The sequence below is a fragment of the Lampetra fluviatilis genome, chromosome 56, assembly GCF_964198595.1.
Source record: "Lampetra fluviatilis chromosome 56, kcLamFluv1.1, whole genome shotgun sequence".
Lineage (NCBI taxonomy): Eukaryota > Metazoa > Chordata > Hyperoartia > Petromyzontiformes > Petromyzontidae > Lampetra > Lampetra fluviatilis.
In genome coordinates, this window is record NC_136330.1 from 8,596,117 (window position 1) to 8,618,446 (window position 22,330).

The following is a 22,330-nucleotide window of genomic DNA, read 5'->3' on the forward strand; positions in this document are numbered from 1 at the left end:
TGAGTGTGGTGAGTGTGGTGTGTGGTGAGTGTAGTGAGTGTGGTGAGTGTGGTGAGTGAGTGTGGTGAGTGTGGTGAGTGAGTGTGGTGAGTGAGTGTGGTGAGTGTGGTGAGTGAGTGTGGTGAGTGAGTGTGGTGAGTGTGGTGAGTGAGTGTGGTGAGTGAGTGTGGTGAGTGTGGTGAGTGAGTGTGGTGAGTGTGGTGAGTGTGGTGGTGAGTGTGGTGAGTGAGTGTGGTGAGTGTGGTGAGTGTAGTGAGTGTGGTGAGTGAGTGTGGTGAGTGTGGTGAGTGAGTGTGGTGAGTGAGTGTGGTGAGTGTGGTGAGTGAGTGTGGTGAGTGAGTGTGGTGAGTGAGTGTGGTGAGTGTGGTGAGTGAGTGAGTGTGGTGAGTGTGGTAAGTGAGTGAGTGAGCATGGTGAGTGAGTGTGGTGAGTGTGGTGAGCGTGGTGAGTGAGTGTGGTGAGTGTGGTGAGTGAGTGAGTGTGGTGAGTGTGGTCAGTGAGTGTGGTGAGTGTGGTGAGTGTGGTGAGTGAGTGTGGTGAGTGAGTGTGGTGAGTGTGGTGAGTGTGGTGAGTGAGTGTGGTGAGTGAGTGTGGTGAGTGAGTGTGGTGAGTGAGTGTGGTGAGTGAGTGTGGTGAGTGAGGTGAGTGAGTGTGGTGAGTGTCGTGAGTGAGTGTGGTGAGTGTGGTGAGTGTGGTGAGTGAGTGTGGTGAGTGTGGTGAGTGTGGTGGTGAGTGTGGTGAGTGAGTGTGGTGAGTGTGGTGAGTGTAGTGAGTGTGGTGAGTGTGGTGAGTGAGTGTGGTGAGTGAGTGTGGTGAGTGAGTGTGGTGAGTGAGTGTGGTGAGTGAGTGTGGTGAGTGTGGTGAGTGAGTGTGGTGAGTGAGTGTGGTGAGTGAGTGTGGTGAGTGAGTGTGGTGAGTGTGGTGAGTGTAGTGAGTGAGTGTGGTGAGTGTGGTGAGTGTGGTGAGTGAGTGTGGTGAGTGAGTGTGGTGAGTGTGGTGAGTGAGTGTGGTGAGTGAGTGTGGTGAGTGTGGTGAGTGAGTGTGGTGAGTGTGGTGAGTGAGTGTGGAGAGTGTGGTGAGTGAGTGAGTGTGGTGAGTGTGGTGAGTGATGGTGGTGAGCGTGGTGAGTGAGTGTGGTGAGTGTGGTGAGCGTGGTGAGTGAGTGTGGTGAGTGAGTGTGGTGAGTGAGTGTGGTGAGTGAGTGTGGTGAGTGAGTGTGGTGAGTGTGGTGAGTGAGTGTGGGGAGTGAGTGTGGTGAGTGAGTGTGGTGAGTGATGGTGGTGAGTGTGGTGAGTGAGTGTGGTGAGTGGTGAGTGAATGTGGTATGTGAGTGTGGTGAGTGAGTGTGGTGAGTGTGGTGAGTGAGTGTGGTGAGTGAGTGTGGTGAGTGTGGTGAGTGAGTGTGGTGAGTGTGGTGAGTGTGGTGAGTGTAGTGAGTGTGGTGAGTGTGGTGAGTGAGTGTGGTGAGTGTGGTGAGTGAGTGTGGTGAGTGAGTGTGGTGAGTGAGTGTGGTGAGTGTGGTGAGTGAGTGTGGTGAGTGAGTGTGGTGAGTGTGGTGAGTGAGTGTGGTGAGTGAGTGTGGTGAGTGTGGTGAGTGAGTGTGGTGAGTGTGGTGAGTGTGGTGGTGAGTGTGGTGAGTGAGTGTGGTGAGTGTGGTGAGTGTAGTGAGTGTGGTGAGTGAGTGTGGTGAGTGTGGTGAGTGAGTGTGGTGAGTGAGTGTGGTGAGTGAGTGTGGTGAGTGTGGTGAGTGAGTGTGGTGAGTGAGTGTGGTGAGTGAGTGTGGTGAGTGTGGTGAGTGAGTGAGTGTGGTGAGTGTGGTAAGTGAGTGAGTGAGCATGGTGAGTGAGTGTGGTGAGTGTGGTGAGCGTGGTGAGTGAGTGTGGTGAGTGTGGTGAGTGAGTGAGTGTGGTGAGTGTGGTAAGTGAGTGAGTGAGCGTGGTGAGTGAGTGTGGTGAGTGTGGTGAGCGTGGTGAGTGAGTGTGGTGAGTGAGTGTGGTGAATGAGTGTGGTGAATGAGTGTGGTGAGTGAGTGTGGTGAGTGTGGTGAGTGAGTGAGTGTGGTGAGTGTGGTGAGTGATGGTGGTGAGCGTGGTGAGTGAGTGTGGTGAGTGTGGTGAGCGTGGTGAGTGAGTGTGGTGAGTGAGTGTGGTGAGTGAGTGTGGTGAGTGTGGTGAGTGAGTGTGGTGAGTGTGGTGAGTGAGTGTGGGGAGTGAGTGTGGTGAGTGAGTGTGGTGAGTGAGTGATGGTGGTGAGTGTGGTGAGTGAGTGTGGTGAGTGGTGAGTGAATGTGGTATGTGAGTGTGGTGAGTGAGTGTGGTGAGTGAGTGTGGTGAGTGTGGTGAGTGAGTCTGGTGAGTGTGGTGAGTGAGTGTGGTGAGTGTGGTGAGTGTGGTGAGTGTAGTGAGTGTGGTGAGTGTGGTGAGTGAGTGTGGTGAGTGTGGTGAGTGAGTGTGGTGAGTGAGTGTGGTGAGTGAGTGTGGTGAGTGTGGTGAGTGAGTGTGGTGAGTGAGTGTGCTGAGTGTGGTGAGTGAGTGTGGTGAGTGAGTGTGGTGAGTGTGGTGAGTGAGTGTGGTGAGTGTGGTGAGTGTGGTGGTGAGTGTGGTGAGTGAGTGTGGTGAGTGTGGTGAGTGTAGTGAGTGTGGTGAGTGAGTGTGGTGAGTGAGTGTGGTGAGTGAGTGTGGTGAGTGTGGTGAGTGAGTGAGTGTGGTGAGTGTGGTAAGTGAGTGAGTGAGCATGGTGAGTGAGTGTGGTGAGTGTGGTGAGCGTGGTGAGTGAGTGTGGTGAGTGTGGTGAGTGAGTGAGTGTGGTGAGTGTGGTAAGTGAGTGAGTGAGCGTGGTGAGTGAGTGTGGTGAGTGTGGTGAGCGTGGTGAGTGAGTGTGGTGAGTGAGTGTGGTGAGTGTGGTAAGTGAGTGAGTGAGCATGGTGAGTGAGTGTGGTGAGTGTGGTGAGCGTGGTGAGTGAGTGTGGTGAGTGTGGTGAGTGAGTGAGTGTGGTGAGTGTGGTAAGTGAGTGAGTGAGCGTGGTGAGTGAGTGTGGTGAGTGTGGTGAGCGTGGTGAGTGAGTGTGGTGAGTGAGTGTGGTGAATGAGTGTGGTGAGTGTGGTGAGTGAGTGTGGTGAGTGTGGTGAGTGAGTGAGTGTGGTGAGTGTAGTGAGTGATGGTGGTGAGCGTGGTGAGTGAGTGTGGTGAGTGTGGTGAGCGTGGTGAGTGAGTGTGGTGAGTGAGTGTGGTGAGTGAGTGTGGTGAGTGTGGTGAGTGAGTGTGGTGAGTGTGGTGAGTGAGTGTGGGGAGTGAGTGTGGTGAGTGAGTGTGGTGAGTGAGTGATGGTGGTGAGTGTGGTGAGTGAGTGTGGTGAGTGGTGAGTGAATGTGGTATGTGAGTGTGGTGAGTGAGTGTGGTGAGTGAGTGTGGTGAGTGAGTCTGGTGAGTGTGGTGAGTGAGTGTGGTGAGTGTGGTGAGTGTGGTGAGTGTAGTGAGTGTGGTGAGTGTGGTGAGTGAGTGTGGTGAGTGTGGTGAGTGAGTGTGGTGAGTGAGTGTGGTGAGTGAGTGTGGTGAGTGTGGTGAGTGAGTGTGGTGAGTGAGTGTGCTGAGTGTGGTGAGTGAGTGTGGTGAGTGAGTGTGGTGAGTGTGGTGAGTGAGTGTGGTGAGTGTGGTGAGTGTGGTGGTGAGTGTGGTGAGTGAGTGTGGTGAGTGTGGTGAGTGTAGTGAGTGTGGTGAGTGAGTGTGGTGAGTGAGTGTGGTGAGTGAGTGTGGTGAGTGAGTGTGGTGAGTGTGGTGAGTGAGTGAGTGTGGTGAGTGTGGTAAGTGAGTGAGTGAGCATGGTGAGTGAGTGTGGTGAGTGTGGTGAGCGTGGTGAGTGAGTGTGGTGAGTGTGGTGAGTGAGTGAGTGTGGTGAGTGTGGTAAGTGAGTGAGTGAGCGTGGTGAGTGAGTGTGGTGAGTGTGGTGAGCGTGGTGAGTGAGTGTGGTGAGTGAGTGTGGTGAGTGAGTGTGGTGAGTGTGGTGAGTGAGTGTGGTGAGTGTGGTGAGTGAGTGAGTGTGGTGAGTGTGGTAAGTGAGTGAGTGAGCGTGGTGAGTGAGTGTGGTGAGTGTGGTGAGCGTGGTGAGTGAGTGTGGTGAGTGAGTGTGGTGAGTGAGTGTGGTGAGTGTGGTGAGTGAGTGTGGTGAGTGTGGTGAGTGAGTGAGTGTGGTGAGTGTGGTGAGTGATGGTGGTGAGCGTGGTGAGTGAGTGTGGTGAGTGTGGTGAGCGTGGTGAGTGAGTGTGGTGAGTGAGTGTGGTGAGTGAGTGTGGTGAGTGAGTGTGGTGAGTGAGTGTGGTGAGTGAGTGTGGTGAGTGAGTGTGGTGAGTGTGGTGAGTGAGTGAGTGTGGTGAGTGTGGTAAGTGAGTGAGTGAGCATGGTGAGTGAGTGTGGTGAGTGTGGTGAGCGTGGTGAGTGAGTGTGGTGAGTGTGGTGAGTGAGTGAGTGTGGTGAGTGTGGTAAGTGAGTGAGTGAGCGTGGTGAGTGAGTGTGGTGAGTGTGGTGAGCGTGGTGAGTGAGTGTGGTGAGTGAGTGTGGTGAATGAGTGTGGTGAGTGTGGTGAGTGAGTGTGGTGAGTGTGGTGAGTGAGTGAGTGTGGTGAGTGTGGTGAGTGATGGTGGTGAGCGTGGTGAGTGAGTGTGGTGAGTGTGGTGAGCGTGGTGAGTGAGTGTGGTGAGTGAGTGTGGTGAGTGAGTGTGGTGAGTGTGGTGAGTGAGTGTGGTGAGTGTGGTGAGTGAGTGTGGGGAGTGAGTGTGGTGAGTGAGTGTGGTGAGTGTGGTGAGTGAGTGTGGTGAGTGAGTGTGGTGAGTGTGGTGAGTGTGGTGAGTGAGTGTGGTGAGTGTGGTGAGTGTGGTGGTGAGTGTGGTGAGTGAGTGTGGTGAGTGTGGTGAGTGTAGTGAGTGTGGTGAGTGAGTGTGGTGAGTGTGGTGAGTGAGTGTGGTGAGTGAGTGTGGTGAGTGAGTGTGGTGAGTGTGGTGAGTGAGTGTGGTGAGTGAGTGTGGTGAGTGTGGTGAGTGAGTGAGTGTGGTGAGTGTGGTAAGTGAGTGAGTGAGCATGGTGAGTGAGTGTGGTGAGTGTGGTGAGCGTGGTGAGTGAGTGTGGTGAGTGTGGTGAGTGAGTGAGTGTGGTGAGTGTGGTAAGTGAGTGAGTGAGCGTGGTGAGTGAGTGTGGTGAGTGTGGTGAGCGTGGTGAGTGAGTGTGGTGAGTGAGTGTGGTGAATGAGTGTGGTGAGTGTGGTGAGTGAGTGTGGTGAGTGTGGTGAGTGAGTGAGTGTGGTGAGTGTGGTGAGTGATGGTGGTGAGCGTGGTGAGTGAGTGTGGTGAGTGTGGTGAGCGTGGTGAGTGAGTGTGGTGAGTGAGTGTGGTGAGTGAGTGTGGTGAGTGTGGTGAGTGAGTGTGGTGAGTGTGGTGAGTGAGTGTGGGGAGTGAGTGTGGTGAGTGAGTGTGGTGAGTGAGTGATGGTGGTGAGTGTGGTGAGTGAGTGTGGTGAGTGGTGAGTGAATGTGGTATGTGAGTGTGGTGAGTGAGTGTGGTGAGTGAGTGTGGTGAGTGTGGTGAGTGAGTCTGGTGAGTGTGGTGAGTGAGTGTGGTGAGTGTGGTGAGTGTGGTGAGTGTAGTGAGTGTGGTGAGTGTGGTGAGTGAGTGTGGTGAGTGTGGTGAGTGAGTGTGGTGAGTGAGTGTGGTGAGTGAGTGTGGTGAGTGTGGTGAGTGAGTGTGGTGAGTGAGTGTGCTGAGTGTGGTGAGTGAGTTTGGTGAGTGTGGTGAGTGAGTGTGGTGAGTGTGGTGAGTGTGGTGGTGAGTGTGGTGAGTGAGTGTGGTGAGTGTGGTGAGTGTAGTGAGTGTGGTGAGTGAGTGTGGTGAGTGAGTGTGGTGAGTGAGTGTGGTGAGTGAGTGTGGTGAGTGTGGTGAGTGAGTGAGTGTGGTGAGTGTGGTAAGTGAGTGAGTGAGCATGGTGAGTGAGTGTGGTGAGTGTGGTGAGCGTGGTGAGTGAGTGTGGTGAGTGTGGTGAGTGAGTGAGTGTGGTGAGTGTGGTAAGTGAGTGAGTGAGCGTGGTGAGTGAGTGTGGTGAGTGTGGTGAGCGTGGTGAGTGAGTGTGGTGAGTGAGTGTGGTGAGTGAGTGTGGTGAGTGTGGTGAGTGAGTGTGGTGAGTGTGGTGAGTGAGTGAGTGTGGTGAGTGTGGTAAGTGAGTGAGTGAGCGTGGTGAGTGAGTGTGGTGAGTGTGGTGAGCGTGGTGAGTGAGTGTGGTGAGTGAGTGTGGTGAGTGAGTGTGGTGAGTGTGGTGAGTGAGTGTGGTGAGTGTGGTGAGTGAGTGAGTGTGGTGAGTGTGGTGAGTGATGGTGGTGAGCGTGGTGAGTGAGTGTGGTGAGTGTGGTGAGCGTGGTGAGTGAGTGTGGTGAGTGAGTGTGGTGAGTGAGTGTGGTGAGTGTGGTGAGTGAGTGTGGTGAGTGAGTGTGGTGAGTGAGTGTGGTGAGTGTGGTGAGTGAGTGAGTGTGGTGAGTGTGGTAAGTGAGTGAGTGAGCATGGTGAGTGAGTGTGGTGAGTGTGGTGAGCGTGGTGAGTGAGTGTGGTGAGTGTGGTGAGTGAGTGAGTGTGGTGAGTGTGGTAAGTGAGTGAGTGAGCGTGGTGAGTGAGTGTGGTGAGTGTGGTGAGCGTGGTGAGTGAGTGTGGTGAGTGAGTGTGGTGAATGAGTGTGGTGAGTGTGGTGAGTGAGTGTGGTGAGTGTGGTGAGTGAGTGAGTGTGGTGAGTGTGGTGAGTGATGGTGGTGAGCGTGGTGAGTGAGTGTGGTGAGTGTGGTGAGCGTGGTGAGTGAGTGTGGTGAGTGAGTGTGGTGAGTGAGTGTGGTGAGTGTGGTGAGTGAGTGTGGTGAGTGTGGTGAGTGAGTGTGGGGAGTGAGTGTGGTGAGTGAGTGTGGTGAGTGAGTGATGGTGGTGAGTGTGGTGAGTGAGTGTGGTGAGTGGTGAGTGAATGTGGTATGTGAGTGTGGTGAGTGAGTGTGGTGAGTGAGTGTGGTGAGTGTGGTGAGTGAGTGTGGTGAGTGTGGTGAGTGAGTGTGGTGAGTGTGGTGAGTGTGGTGAGTGTAGTGAGTGTGGTGAGTGTGGTGAGTGAGTGTGGTGAGTGTGGTGAGTGAGTGTGGTGAGTGAGTGTGGTGAGTGAGTGTGGTGAGTGTGGTGAGTGAGTGTGGTGAGTGAGTGTGCTGAGTGTGGTGAGTGAGTGTGGTGAGTGAGTGTGGTGAGTGTGGTGAGTGAGTGTGGTGAGTGTGGTGAGTGTGGTGGTGAGTGTGGTGAGTGAGTGTGGTGAGTGTGGTGAGTGTAGTGAGTGTGGTGAGTGAGTGTGGTGAGTGTGGTGAGTGAGTGTGGTGAGTGAGTGTGGTGAGTGAGTGTGGTGAGTGTGGTGAGTGAGTGAGTGTGGTGAGTGTGGTAAGTGAGTGAGTGAGCATGGTGAGTGAGTGTGGTGAGTGTGGTGAGCGTGGTGAGTGAGTGTGGTGAGTGTGGTGAGTGAGTGAGTGTGGTGAGTGTGGTAAGTGATTGAGTGAGCGTGGTGAGTGAGTGTGGTGAGCGTGGTGAGTGAGTGTGGTGAGTGAGTGTGGTGAGTGAGTGTGGTGAGTGTGGTGAGTGAGTGTGGTGAGTGTGGTGAGTGAGTGAGTGTGGTGAGTGTGGTAAGTGAGTGAGTGAGCGTGGTGAGTGAGTGTGGTGAGTGTGGTGAGCGTGGTGAGTGAGTGTGGTGAGTGAGTGTGGTGAGTGAGTGTGGTGAGTGTGGTGAGTGAGTGTGGTGAGTGAGTGTGGTGAGTGAGTGTGGTGAGTGAGTGATGGTGGTGAGTGTGGTGAGTGAGTGTGGTGAGTGGTGAGTGAATGTGGTATGTGAGTGTGGTGAGTGAGTGTGGTGAGTGAGTGTGGTGAGTGTGGTGAGTGAGTGTGGTGAGTGTGGTGAGTGATGGTGAGTGTGGTGAGTGAGTGTGGTGAGTGTGGTGAGTGAGTGTGGTGAGTGTGGTGAGTGTGGTGAGTGAGTGTGGTGAGTGAGTGTGGTGAGTGTGGTGAGTGAGTGAGTGTGGTGAGTGTGGTGAGTGATGGTGGTGAGCGTGGTGAGTGAGTGTGGTGAGTGTGGTGAGCGTGGTGAGTGAGTGTGGTGAGTGAGTGTGGTGAGTGAGTGTGGTGAGTGTGGTGAGTGAGTGTGGTGAGTGTGGTGAGTGAGTGTGGGGAGTGAGTGTGGTGAGTGAGTGTGGTGAGTGTGGTGAGTGAGTGAGTGTGGTGAGTGTGGTAAGTGAGTGTGGTGAGTGTGGTGAGTGAGTGAGTGTGGTGAGTGTGGTAAGTGAGTGAGTGAGCGTGGTGAGTGAGTGTGGTGAGTGTGGTGAGCGTGGTGAGTGAGTGTGGTGAGTGAGTGTGGTGAGTGAGTGTGGTGAGTGTGGTGAGTGAGTGTGGTGAGTGTGGTGAGTGAGTGAGTGTGGTGAGTGTGGTAAGTGAGTGAGTGAGCGTGGTGAGTGAGTGTGGTGAGTGTGGTGAGCGTGGTGAGTGAGTGTGGTGAGTGAGTGTGGTGAGTGAGTGTGGTGAGTGTGGTGAGTGAGTGTGGTGAGTGTGGTGAGTGAGTGAGTGTGGTGAGTGTGGTGAGTGATGGTGGTGAGCGTGGTGAGTGAGTGTGGTGAGTGTGGTGAGCGTGGTGAGTGAGTGTGGTGAGTGAGTGTGGTGAGTGAGTGTGGTGAGTGTGGTGAGTGAGTGTGGTGAGTGAGTGTGGTGAGTGTGGTGAGTGAGTGAGTGTGGTGAGTGTGGTAAGTGAGTGAGTGAGCATGGTGAGTGAGTGTGGTGAGTGTGGTGAGCGTGGTGAGTGAGTGTGGTGAGTGTGGTGAGTGAGTGAGTGTGGTGAGTGTGGTAAGTGAGTGAGTGAGCGTGGTGAGTGAGTGTGGTGAGTGTGGTGAGCGTGGTGAGTGAGTGTGGTGAGTGAGTGTGGTGAATGAGTGTGGTGAGTGTGGTGAGTGAGTGTGGTGAGTGTGGTGAGTGAGTGAGTGTGGTGAGTGTGGTGAGTGATGGTGGTGAGCGTGGTGAGTGAGTGTGGTGAGTGTGGTGAGCGTGGTGAGTGAGTGTGGTGAGTGAGTGTGGTGAGTGAGTGTGGTGAGTGTGGTGAGTGAGTGTGGTGAGTGTGGTGAGTGAGTGTGGGGAGTGAGTGTGGTGAGTGAGTGATGGTGGTGAGTGTGGTGAGTGAGTGTGGTGAGTGGTGAGTGAATGTGGTATGTGAGTGTGGTGAGTGAGTGTGGTGAGTGAGTGTGGTGAGTGTGGTGAGTGAGTGTGGTGAGTGTGGTGAGTGAGTGTGGTGAGTGTGGTGAGTGTGGTGAGTGTAGTGAGTGTGGTGAGTGTGGTGAGTGAGTGTGGTGAGTGTGGTGAGTGAGTGTGGTGAGTGAGTGTGGTGAGTGAGTGTGGTGAGTGTGGTGAGTGAGTGTGGTGAGTGAGTGTGCTGAGTGTGGTGAGTGAGTGTGGTGAGTGAGTGTGGTGAGTGTGGTGAGTGAGTGTGGTGAGTGTGGTGAGTGTGGTGGTGAGTGTGGTGAGTGAGTGTGGTGAGTGTGGTGAGTGTAGTGAGTGTGGTGAGTGAGTGTGGTGAGTGTGGTGAGTGAGTGTGGTGAGTGAGTGTGGTGAGTGAGTGTGGTGAGTGTGGTGAGTGAGTGAGTGTGGTGAGTGTGGTAAGTGAGTGAGTGAGCATGGTGAGTGAGTGTGGTGAGTGTGGTGAGCGTGGTGAGTGAGTGTGGTGAGTGTGGTGAGTGAGTGAGTGTGGTGAGTGTGGTAAGTGAGTGAGTGAGCGTGGTGAGTGAGTGTGGTGAGTGTGGTGAGCGTGGTGAGTGAGTGTGGTGAGTGAGTGTGGTGAGTGAGTGTGGTGAGTGTGGTGAGTGAGTGTGGTGAGTGTGGTGAGTGAGTGAGTGTGGTGAGTGTGGTAAGTGAGTGAGTGAGCGTGGTGAGTGAGTGTGGTGAGTGTGGTGAGTGTGGTGAGTGAGTGTGGTGAGTGAGTGTGGTGAGTGAGTGTGGTGAGTGTGGTGAGTGAGTGTGGTGAGTGTGGTGAGTGAGTGAGTGTGGTGAGTGTGGTGAGTGATGGTGGTGAGCGTGGTGAGTGAGTGTGGTGAGTGTGGTGAGCGTGGTGAGTGAGTGTGGTGAGTGAGTGTGGTGAGTGAGTGTGGTGAGTGTGGTGAGTGAGTGTGGTGAGTGTGGTGAGTGAGTGTGGGGAGTGAGTGTGGTGAGTGAGTGTGGTGAGTGAGTGATGGTGGTGAGTGTGGTGAGTGAGAGTGGTGAGTGAATGTGGTATGTGAGTGTGGTGAGTGAGTGTGGTGAGTGTGGTGAGTGAGTGTGGTGAGTGTGGTGAGTGAGTGTGGTGAGTGTGGTGAGTGAGTGTGGTGAGTGTGGTGAGTGAGTGTGGTGAGTGTGGTGAGTGAGTGTGGTGAGTGTGGTGAGTGAGTGTGGTGAGTGTGGTGAGTGAGTGTGGTGAGTGAGTGTGGTGAGTGAGTGTGGTGAGTGAGTGTGGTGAGTGTGGTGAGTGAGTGTGGTGAGTGAGTGTGGTGAGTGTGGTGAGTGAGTGTGGTGAGTGAGTGTGGTGAGTGTGGTGAGTGAGTGTGGTGAGTGTCGTGAGTGAGTGTGGTGAGTGTGGTGAGTGTGGTGAGTGAGTGTGGTGAGTGTGGTGAGTGTGGTGGTGAGTGTGGTGAGTGAGTGTGGTGAGTGTGGTGAGTGTAGTGAGTGTGGTGAGTGAGTGTGGTGAGTGTGGTGAGTGAGTGTGGTGAGTGAGTGTGGTGAGTGTGGTGAGTGAGTGTGGTGAGTGAGTGTGGTGAGTGAGTGTGGTGAGTGAGTGTGGTGAGTGTGGTGAGTGAGTGAGTGTGGTGAGTGTGGTAAGTGAGTGAGTGAGCATGGTGAGTGAGTGTGGTGAGTGTGGTGAGCGTGGTGAGTGAGTGTGGTGAGTGAGTGTGGTGAGTGAGTGTGGTGAGTGTGGTGAGTGAGTGTGGTGAGTGTGGTGAGTGAGTGTGGTGATTGAGTGTGGTGAGTGAGTGTGGTGAGTGGTGAGTGAATGTGGTATGTGAGTGTGGTGAGTGAGTGTGGTGAGTGAGTATGGTGAGTGTGGTGAGTGTGGTGAGTGTAGTGAGTGTGGTGAGTGAGTGTGGTGAGTGAGTGTGGTGAGTGTGGTGAGTGAGTGTGGTGAGTGAGTGTGGTGAGTGAGTGTGGTGAGTGTGGTGAGTGAGTGTGGTGAGTGAGTGTGGTGAGTGTCGTGAGTGAGTGTGGTGAGTGTGGTGAGTGTGGTGAGTGAGTGTGGTGAGTGTGGTGAGTGTGGTGGTGAGTGTGGTGAGTGAGTGTGGTGAGTGTGGTGAGTGTGGTGAGTGAGTGTGGTGAGTGAGTGTGGTGAGTGAGTGTGGTGAGTGAGTGTGGTGAGTGTGGTGAGTGAGTGTGGTGAGTGAGTGTGGTGAGTGAGTGAGTGTGGTGAGTGTGGTAAGTGAGTGAGTGAGCATGGTGAGTGAGTGTGGTGAGTGTGGTGAGCGTGGTGAGTGAGTGTGGTGAGTGAGTGTGGTGAGTGAGTGTGGTGAGTGTGGTGAGTGAGTGTGGTGAGTGTGGTGAGTGAGTGTGGTGAGTGAGTGTGGTGAGTGAGTGATGGTGGTGAGTGTGGTGAGTGAGTGTGGTGAGTGGTGAGTGAATGTGGTATGTGAGTGTGGTCAGTGAGTGTGGTGAGTGTGGTGAGTGTGGTGAGTGAGTGTGGTGAGTGAGTGTGGTGAGTGTGGTGAGTGTGGTGAGTGTGGTGAGTGAGTGTGGTGAGTGAGTGTGGTGAGTGAGTGTGGTGAGTGAGTGTGGTGAGTGAGTGTGGTGAGTGTGGTGAGTGAGTGTGGTGAGTGAGTGTGGTGAGTGTGGTGAGTGAGTGTGGTGAGTGTCGTGAGTGAGTGTGGTGAGTGTGGTGAGTGTGGTGAGTGAGTGTGGTGAGTGTGGTGAGTGTGGTGGTGAGTGTGGTGAGTGAGTGTGGTGAGTGTGGTGAGTGTAGTGAGTGTGGTGAGTGTGGTGAGTGAGTGTGGTGAGTGAGTGTGGTGAGTGAGTGTGGTGAGTGAGTGTGGTGAGTGTGGTGAGTGAGTGTGGTGAGTGAGTGTGGTGAGTGAGTGTGGTGAGTGAGTGTGGTGAGTGTGGTGAGTGTAGTGAGTGAGTGTGGTGAGTGTGGTGAGTGAGTGTGGTGAGTGAGTGTGGTGAGTGTGGTGAGTGGGTGTGGTGAGTGAGTGTGGTGAGTGAGTGTGGTGAGTGTGGTGAGTGAGTGTGGAGAGTGTGGTGAGTGAGTGTGGTGAGTGAGTGTGGTGAGTGTGGTGACTGAGTGTGGTGAGTGAGAGTGGTGAGTGTGGTGAGTGTGGTGAGTGAATGTGGTGAGTGAGTATGGTGAGTGTGGTGAGTGAGTGTGGTGAGTGTGGTGAGTGATGGTGAGTGTGGTGAGTGAGTGTGGTGAGTGTGGTGAGTGTGGTGAGTGTGGTGAGTGAGTGTGGTGAGTGAGTGTGGTGAGTGTGGTGAGTGTGGTGAGTGAGTGTGGTGAGTGAGTGTGGTGAGTGAGTGTGGTGAGTGTGGTGAGTGTGGTGAGTGAGTGTGGTGAGTGAGTGTGGTGAGTGAGTGTGGTGAGTGAGTGTGGTGAGTGAGTGTGGAGAGTGAGTGTGGTGAGTGAGTGTGATGAGTGAGTGTGGTGAGTGTGGTGAGTGAGTGTGGTGAGTGAGTGTGGTGAGTGAGTGTGGTGAGTGAGTGTGGTGAGTGAGTGTGGTGAGTGTGGTGAGTGAGTGTGGTGAGTGTGGTGAGTGAGTGTGGTGAGTGTGGTGAGTGAGTGTGGTGAGTGAGTGTGGTGAGTGTGGTGAGTGAGTGTGGTGAGTGTGGTGAGTGAGTGTGGTGAGTGAGTGTGGTGAGTGTGGTGAGTGTGGTGAGTGTGGTGAGTGAGTGTGGTGAGTGAGTGTGGTGAGTGAGTGTGGTGAGTCTGGTGAGTGAGTGTGGTGAGTGAGTGTGGTGAGTGTGGTGAGTGAGTATGGTGAGTGTGGTGAGTGAGTGTGGTGAGTGTGGTGAGTGAGTGTGGTGAGTGTGGTGAGTGAGTGTGGTGAGTGTGGTGAGTGAGTGTGGTGAGTGTGGTGAGTGTGGTGAGTGAGTGTGGTGAGTGAGTGTGGTGAGTGTGGTGTTGCAGTACAAGCGCCGCGTGGAGGCGGAGACGCAGCGTCTGGCGGAGGAGGAGCGTCTCCGGAAGGAGATGAGCGTCAAGCGCGCCAAGCAGGAGGCAGAGCGCAAGCACCAGGTGCACACTCACCACCCTCACCACACTCACCACACTCACTCACCACACTCACCACACTCACCACACTCACCACCCTCACCACACTCACCACACTCACCACCACCACTCACCACACTCACCACACTCACTCACCATACTCACCATACTCACCACACTCACTCACCACCCTCACCACCACACTCACCACCACACTCACCACACTCACCACACTCACCACCACTCACCACCACACTCACCACACTCACCACCACTCACCACCACTCACCACTACCACTCACCACCACCACTCACCACCACTCACCACCACTCACCACTCTCCACCACTCACCACCACTCACCACTCACCACCACTCACCACTCACCACCACTCACCCTCACTCACCCTCACTCACCCTCACTCACCCCGAGTCAGCCTCACTCACCACGACTCACCATGGCTCACCACAACTCACCCTCACTCACCCTGACTCGCTCACCCACCCTCACTCACTCACACTCACTTACCCGCACTCACTCACCCACACTCACTCACCCTCACTTACTCACCCTGACTCACTCACCAACACTCACCACCACTCACCACTCACCACCACTCACCACCACTCACCCTGACTCACCCATACTCACCCTGACTCACTCACCCCGGCTCACCATGGCTCACCACAACTCACCCTGACTCACCCTGACTCACTCACCCCGGCTCACCCTGACTCACTCACCCTGACTCACTCACCAACACTCACCACCACTCACCACAACTCACCCTGACTCACCCTCACTCACTCACCCCCCCCCGCCGCGAGTGAGCAGGAGCGGCTGGAGCAGCTGGCGCGTGAGGAGGCGGAGCGTGCGGTGCGCGAGCGCGAGGAGCTGCGCCAGAAGAAGGAGCGCGTCTTCCAGGACGAGCGCTCGCGCAACCAGCCCGTCAGCGACTCCGACATGGTGGACCGCGTCTTCGGATTCCTGGGCGCCACGTCCACCGCGCCTGGCACCGACGGACAGCCGCCCTGCGGATTCGAGGTGCGAGCCTCTCTCCCCCCGTCTCCCCTGCGTCTCTCCCTGTGTCTCCCCCCACACGTCTCCCCCCGCGTTTCTCCCCCCGCCTCCCCCCGCGTCTCTCCCCCCGTCTCCCCCCACACCTCTCCCCACGTCTCCCCCCACGTCTCTCCCCCTACCTCTCCCCGTGTCTCCCCCCGCGTCTCCCCCCGTGTCTCCCCGTGGCTCCCCCCCCTGCGTCTCTCCCCACACCTCTCCCCGTGTCTCTCCCCCCACGTCTCTCCCCCCGTGTCTCTCCCCCCACGTCTCTCCCCCCGCGTCTCTCCCCACACCTCTCCCCGCATCCGCCCCCCGCCTGCCCCCCCCCCGGCACCGCCGCAGGACCTTGAGGGTGGGCGTCGCCACGGGCTGGAGGAAGCGGACCTGGACGCGGCTCCGCCTCTGCCCGAGGAGGAGGGGGACTGCGACGCGGAGGAGCTGGCGCTGCACACCTTCGCCAAGTTCGCCGCCACCTACTTCCAGGGCACCAGCTCCCACGCCTACGTGCGGCGAGCCCTCAAGCAGCCGCTGCTCTTCCACGACGACGAGGGAGACCAGCTGGTGAGGGGGGGGGGGCGAGGGGCGGGGGGGGGGGGTGAGGTGGTGAGGGGAGGTTGTAAGCGGTGAGTTAGTGGTACGGAGGAATGGTGAGGTGCAAGGTGGGGACAGGGGTGAGCTCAGGGGTGAGGTGTCCCCGTGTCTCTCCCCGTGCGTCCCCCACATGCCCCCTGTGACTCCCCGTGCGTGTCCCCCGCGTGTCCCCTTGACCCCCACGTGACCCCCACGTGACCCCCGCATGACCCCCGCGTGTCACCTTGACCCCGCGTGTCCCCCACGTGACCCCTTCTCCCCCGTGTGTCCCCCGCGTGTCCCCCGCGTGCTGCAGGCGTCGCTGGCCGTGTGGGTGACGATCCTGCGCTTCATGGGAGACCTCCCCGAGCCGCGCTACCACACGGCGCTGTCGGACGGCAGCGAGAACGTGCCGGTGATGACCAAGATCTACGAGACGCTCGGCAAGCGCAGCCAGCGCAGGGACGGCCCCAGCGTGCAGGGCGAGGAGGTGGACACGCACACAGACACGCACACAGACACAGACACCCCGTGTAGCCTGTAACACGCCGTTGGAGCAAGTGCTGTTAGCGAGCACCTATGAAGACCTGAACTTAATTCTAGATTTGAAGCTTTCGGCGACTGCAAGGATTCATACTCTTAGGTTTTTTCGGTAAAGTCACGTAGGTAAAAGATTAAAATAAAATTAATTAAAGTAATAATAGAAATACAATAATAAATCACGACGTTTCGGAGGCAACACAAGTCTCCATCATCAGGTGGGACCGTCACAGCCAGATTTACTGTCTCAAGTGAGGCAAAACTCCGAGACCAAGGTGCTCTGCAAATCTTCTGGTGACCATCAGAGGTTTGTACATGAAGCCATCCAGATATATAAACACAGACATAACTTCAACCGTGATGATGGGTACAAACTGAGTAACCATTGGAAAGATGTTATTAACCATGTGTAGTACATTCAATGAGACGTGGACGACGTAGTCGGAGGCACACTTATTTATTAAACGTTTCACTCAGCACAGGCCAAGGTATACAACTGTAATAAAGGACTCTTTCACTGGGTCTGTCTCCGTTGTCCTTTATTTGTGTTCGTACAACTTTGCCCGCACGGCGCCTCGCTCAGAGTCTCCTCCACCTCCCGCTCGGCAGCCCCTCTGCTGCCGTCGCTCCCGCAGTCCTGCTGCTGGCTCCCGATGCAGCTCCGCTGCTGGCTTTCCTCTCAGCCTCTCCGCCCTCGATCTGCAGCCCCTCGGCTGCTCTCTCTGCAGCCCCACCGCTGCTCTCCGTCTCCCCCGTGCCCGGACACCGCTGGCCAACGGTGCCGAGTCCCGACCTGTGGCGATCACGCCACTTCCCACCTCCTGCCCTGCGTGGCCTCCTCCTGTCTTTATCCTTACACTCTCTTCCCGGCTCTTCCGGTTCCTGCCCTTAAGAGCTCTCCCTTCTCCCCACGTGACCCAACTCCTCCCCCCTGTTACGTCATATCCGTGAGGCCGTTTTCGCTCGCATTACACCACCCTCCCCCGTGGAGAAAATTCCAGCCGTCCTCGGCTGAAACAACCAAGTAATGCGAGTGACCACCAACCATCAGCCATGAACGGACAACGGAGAATGCAACGAATATAACAACAAGAACGAGAACAACATTAATCAACGAAAAGTAAAGGACTTCGACCGCGTGCGGGTCGCCGGCCCGTCCTGGACGAGCGGCGGCCCCCCTGCAGACCGAGAACGCGACGGGGTTTTAGGAGCGACAGGATCAAAACCGCCTGTCGCTATTGGAGGCCTGCCAACGCCAAGGTCCCGTTCCCCCGAAGGACCAGAGTCCGGGGCGTCCCGCAACCATGTCTGTGGTGGGGTTGGAGGGGCGCGGGGCCAGGTGTCCCCGCAGCCGTGGTAGGCCCACCCAGAGCAGAGTCCCCTGTCTCCTGCAGTGTCACGGCCGGTTTGTCTGTAAAAGGCATGACAGGCGCTCTTGCAGGGTCAACAGGCACAGACAAGGGTGCGTCGGCAGCAACAGACACCGGCAAGGCAACATCAGGAGATGACGCATCCGTTCGAGGGGCCACGTATGGTTTTAAGCGAGACGTATGGACGTACCAGCGCCGAGATCCGAACCGAACGCGCGCGGACTGGGAGTTGGGAACCTCGATGAGCCTAACAGGCCCCTGCCATGGTTTATGTAATTTAGGGGAGGTCCCTGCCCGCACCTGCGGGCAATGCAGCCAAGCCATGTCCCCCACCTTCCAGGGGCACTTCCCCTTCGAGCGTCGAGCGCACCGTTCGTTCCAGGCCTGGGTTTTGGCCGTAGCCATGCGGCCCCCCTCCCGCGCCTCAGCGACGCGGCGAACGGCGTCTTGATTGTAATCAGGGAGAGGCTTAATAGGTCCTCTCACTCCTGTTCCCAACTGCACATCCATTGGCGGCACGTTTTCGCGACCGTACATGAGAAAAAACGGAGAATATCCTGTGGACACGTGAGGCGTCATCCGGTATGCCGAGAGTACCCCAGGGATGTGCAAATCCCAGTCCGCTTGCTTTTCATTAACCGTGTGACACAGCATGGCGGACAGAGTCCGATTTAGCCGTTCAACCATGCCATCCGTCTGCGGGTGGTAGGGAGATGTCCGGATCTTTTTAGTTCCCAGAGCCGCGCACACCTCCCCCAACAATTTAGAAGAAAAATTCCGGCCCTGATCCGTAAGCAGCCTCTCCGGCGCCCCCTTGTCCATGACATATCCAAATAGAAAGGCGTCCGTAATGGACGCCGCCGACTGGTCGGGCAAGGGCCAGGCCATCGGCCAGCGGGAGAGATACTCCACCCCAACTAGCAAGTATTTATTACCCTTAGCGGATGGCGGGAAGGGTCCCAAAATATCCAACGCCACCAACTCGTTAACTCGAGACACTTGAATAGACTGTATCGGCGGCACATATGGGTGTTTAGGCGGCTTCCGCCGGGCACATTCGGGACACGCGCGAACGTGCCCGACGACATCCGTCGTCATGCCGTGCCAAAAGTAATCTCGCTGCAACGTCAATAAGGTCTTCTGCACCCCCAGGTGTAACAGCGTGTCGCAATGCAGAGTCCTAATCAATTCGTACCGTAATGACGCCGGTACTACAAGACGCCAGCGATCCTGTAACCCCTCCCTCCACATCAGCAGTCCGTCGCAGAGAGCGGTCCCCGGCGTCCCCCCGGAAACCAGTCCCCCCCCTCCCTTTGCAGCCCAACTCCGCAGGGTCGTCAACGAGTCGTCAAGCATTTGTTCACGAATCCACACAGCCCGTGGAAGATTCAAAATCCCATCGGCCGGTCCCGGGCACACTAGAGCCTCAGGCACCTCGACCGCCAACACAATAGGCCGAGGGGGCTGCTGGATCGGCGTACACCTATGCGTCCCCGATGCGCAAGCGCAAGGGGATCGCTGCGGCAACCTGGAGAGCGCGTCCGCATTCGCGTGACGCACCCCCTTCCGATGTTGAATTTGGAAGGGAAACTCCTGCAGAGTGTCCAACCATCGTGCCAGCTGGCCAGATGGTTGGTCTACCTTCAGAGCATATTGTAAAGCCGCATAATCCGTGCGTACAATAAACGAACGGCCGTAGAGATACGGTCGAAATTGGCGTAGAAAATAGACGATAGCCAAAAGTTCCCGGCGAGTGACGCAGTAGCGGGTTTCGGCGGGGGACAAAACACGGCTACCGTACGCCACCACGCTTTCTACACCACCTTTGGACTGTGACAGCACGGCCCCAATGCCCGTGTCACTCGCGTCCGTGTCCAGAATGAAAGGGTGATCAAAATCGGGATAGTCCAACGTCGGCGCCATTGCCAACCGATCGCGCAGGCCCTTAAACGCCGTCTCCTCTGGCGGTCCCCAACTGAATTTCCGTCCCTTACCCGTAAGGAGGTGCAGAGGCCTCGCGATCGTTGCGAAATTGGGAACGAACCTACGATAATATGAGGCAAACCCCAAAAAGCGATGCACATTCCCCACTGTGGCCGGGGTTGGCCAGTCACGGACGCACGCTGTCTTTTCCGGATCCGTGGCAACCCCGTCGGCACTGACTATATGTCCCAAATAGCGCACGGAGCGTTGCAGTAGGTGACATTTCTTAGGTTTAAATTTCAGATTGGCGGAGCGCATCCTGGCGAACACCGCCTCCAGTCTCAGTAAATGTTCGTCAAATGTGCGGCTGAAGACGATAATATCGTCTAAATATATCAGACATGTCTCCCACTGCAACCCCGTTAATACCAGTTCCATCAACCTCTGAAATGTGGCGGGGGCAGCATTCAACCCCATCGGAAGACAATTCAATTGAAATAGACCCTGCGGCGTACGGAAAGCAGTCTTTTCCCGCGAGGACTCATCGAGGGGAAGCTGCCAGAATCCCGAAGAGAGATCCAGCATTGAAAAGAACTTTGCCCCCGACAAGGCATCGAGGGAATCATCCATACGCGGCAGGGGGTACGCATCCGCCACGGACACTTTGTTCAATTTGCGAAAATCGATGCAAAATCGCAATTTCCCGTCTTTCTTTTTGACCAAGACTACAGGCGCGCCCCATGGGCTGTTAGACGGAGATATTATGTCCGCAGCCAACATGTCATCCACTGCTCCGTGAACATGGTCTCGCTCCGCTGGACTCATCCGATGCGAGTTCAACCGAATCGGAGCAGCGTCCCCCGTGTCAATATGATGGGAAAGCAGGGAGGTGCGTCCCAAGTCCAAATCGTCGGAGCTAAACACATCTGAATAACTCAACAATAGCGCGCGAAGCGCGGATCGCTGTTCCCCGGACAGGGAAGAATTTTCTCCGCAAAATTCGGCGATCCAGCGATCATCTGGGGCCGCAGGGCCCGAAACTCCGGCAACCATATCCCGACGGCCCAGATGGTCCTGGGCCGTGAACGGCCGGCACGCAAACATTTTCCGTACTCCCATTAAGCACCTGCAAAAATGGCTGCTGGTCCGGCCGGATAATAGTTTGCGCCCCGACCAGCGCCGATCCGCCCGTTATGGCTGCAGACGGCGATAACAAAACCCCAGGCGCTCCTTCCCGACCAGGCACCGGTTTCCGATATCGCAAGGGGATAAGCATTTGTGAGCCAGGTGGAATGTCCACAGATACCTCGGATAGCGCCTGCACCTGGCAGACAGGAGCGGGTCGCCCCCAGGGCGACGGCAAAAATGTAATTTTCGACCCCCCGGTAATTCAATACAATTTTGATTAACTCTTATTAGAATGGGCATTTTGGCCAGAAAATCAGTTCCCAACAAACACAGAACCGCAAGGGACCTCAAGATCAACACAATTCCCGAGGCCGACACCCCCCCGATGGATATATTGGCGTCCACCTGGCCCACAATGCCCATACTTCCCCCGTTCGCTGCAACGCACAGCATCCGGTGGGATGCCCAACAGATGGAAAATGACATCAGATATAATCGTCGCGGACGCACCGGAATCCACTAACATGCGCACGTCAACCCCCAGTATAGAACCCGGGACAGTGGACGAACCAGTAGCGGCCGCGACAACCCGCCGTGCCAATTTACGCCACTGCGTTACCGAGCGACATGGGCCAGTCGGTGGCCTCCCGTTGTTAACAACACCCGGATCGCGCGGCAACGGTGATGAATGAGGTACCAAGCCTTGCCGGGTGTCTGGTGCGCACCGACTTGCCTGTCCAGGAGGGTCCTTCCGCGGCACGTCTGCGGTCGAGGCCTCCTGCTGGGGCGGCCCTGGGATACGGGCCCAGCAGTCCCTGGCGTAATGGCCCTTGCGACCGCAGCGGAAGCACTCGATGTCATTACGACGCACCGCACTCCCCCCATCCCGACGCTCCCGCATCGGCGGCGCAGATCGTGGCCCCGGTCCACCGCGGGCCGGCCACTGCGCAGAGGCGGCTGTCAGTTCCTGCGGGCCCCCCCGTCAGGAACGTACACCGCCTTCTTGGGATCCCAACCCACGGCACCCCCTTCGACGATGGGCCCCCCGTCCACGCTGTCACCTGCTTCCAACGGCGCAGATTAAACTGGGCATCCAAACACTTTGCAGCCGCCCGAGACGTCAGCTTCTCATGGCCGCACACCGGCATAGGGATCCCCACATCTCTCGACAGCTCAAGCATCTTGCCCAAAATCAGGGGTTCCAGTAGGTCAGGCTCCGTCTCAGGGTATGCGGCCATGGCTTATTCCAAGACAGCACCCCTGTATGCCACCGGCGACTCTTCGGGTTCCCGCTGGCGCCGAACGAATCGTCGGTGAGCGTCATCCAGTGGCTCGTACGCATCCGCCATCTCGTCAAAAACTCCTCTCAGTGTCTTCTTTTTCTCGGCCTTGATGGAATGGAAAAATCTGACCGACTCGTCGTCGAGAAGAGTTGGCAGAACTTCCAGGGCCTCTGCGTCAGTCCATCTGGCGGAGCGCACCGCCGCTAAAAATCTGCAGGCGAATGCACTCCAATCGCCTCCAATCGAAAATTCTTTAACTGTTGTCAAGTGACGGCTGCGACTCCTCGCTCCGCCGTCCTCCGCAGACGGCGCGTCGCGTGGCATATTCAAGATGGCGTCGCACCGCAACGTGTCAAAGATGGCGGCTTCCCGCCGCGGAGGGCGCAAGATGGCGGCTTCCCGCGGTTCTTCCCCCGCCACGCCCAAGATGGCGTCCTCGCGCCGCGTGGCAGAGAGCGCTGGCGGCGCAGGCAAGGCCGCGGCCTGCCGCTCACCCCCTGGCCTCCCCGACACCGTCGCCGGCGTGACGAGGTCGCACAGTTGCGCCAATACGGTCTTCAAAGTCTCCAGCTGGGCCGCCATCTGTCTCCATCGCAGGTCAGCGTCCTCCGGCGTGGGCGGATCCACCGACGCGGCGACATCTTGCACTCCCGGGCCACCACTCGTTCCCGCTCGGATTTCCTCCTCCATTGCAGGCAGGTCCACTGCCTGAGGAAGGTCGTCGTCGTCGGAAGATGTAGCAGACGATGGTGCGGGGATATTCTTTCTTCTGAGCTGTTTTGACATGCCGTTTCACTTCTGACACCAGTGTAATAAAGGACTCTTTCACTGGGTCTGGCTCCGTTGTCCTTTATTTGTGATCGTACAACTTTGCCCGCACGGCGCCTCGCTCAGTCTCCTCCACCTCCCGCTCGGCAGCCCCTCTGCTGCCGTCGCTCCCGCAGTCCTGCTGCTGGCTCCTGATGCAGCTCCACTGCTGGCTTTCCTCTCAGCCTCTCCGCCCTCGATCTGCAGCCCCTCGGCTGCTCTGTCTGCAGCCCCACCGCTGCTCTCCATCTCCCCCGTGCCCGGACACCGCTGGCCAACGGTGCCGAGTCCCGACCTGTGGCGATCACGCCACTTCCCACCTCCTGCCCTGCGTAGCCTCCTCCTGTCTTTATCCTTACACTCTCTTCCCGGCTCTTCCGGTTCCTGCCCTTGAGAGCTCTCCCTTCT

At 56.6% G+C, this 22,330-nt stretch overlaps 1 protein-coding gene across 5 annotated transcripts in view; it reads left to right on the forward strand.

The window, feature by feature from the left end:
- LOC144950172 (unconventional myosin-VIIa-like) overlaps positions 1-22,330 on the forward strand; it is a 129,048-nt gene that overhangs the window by 46,049 nt on the left and 60,669 nt on the right. For all 5 annotated transcript variants that reach the window (XR_013640350.1, XM_078880246.1, XM_078880244.1 and 2 more), the window contains 4 exons: positions 13,159-13,266; positions 14,077-14,286; positions 14,644-14,862; positions 15,188-15,361. Coding sequence is in view for 4 of the 5 variants with exons in the window: in XM_078880246.1 (XP_078736372.1) it covers positions 13,159-13,266; positions 14,077-14,286; positions 14,644-14,862; positions 15,188-15,361 (711 nt within the window). In the remaining variant the exon portion in view is untranslated. The remainder of the gene's footprint in view (positions 1-13,158; positions 13,267-14,076; positions 14,287-14,643; positions 14,863-15,187; positions 15,362-22,330) is intronic.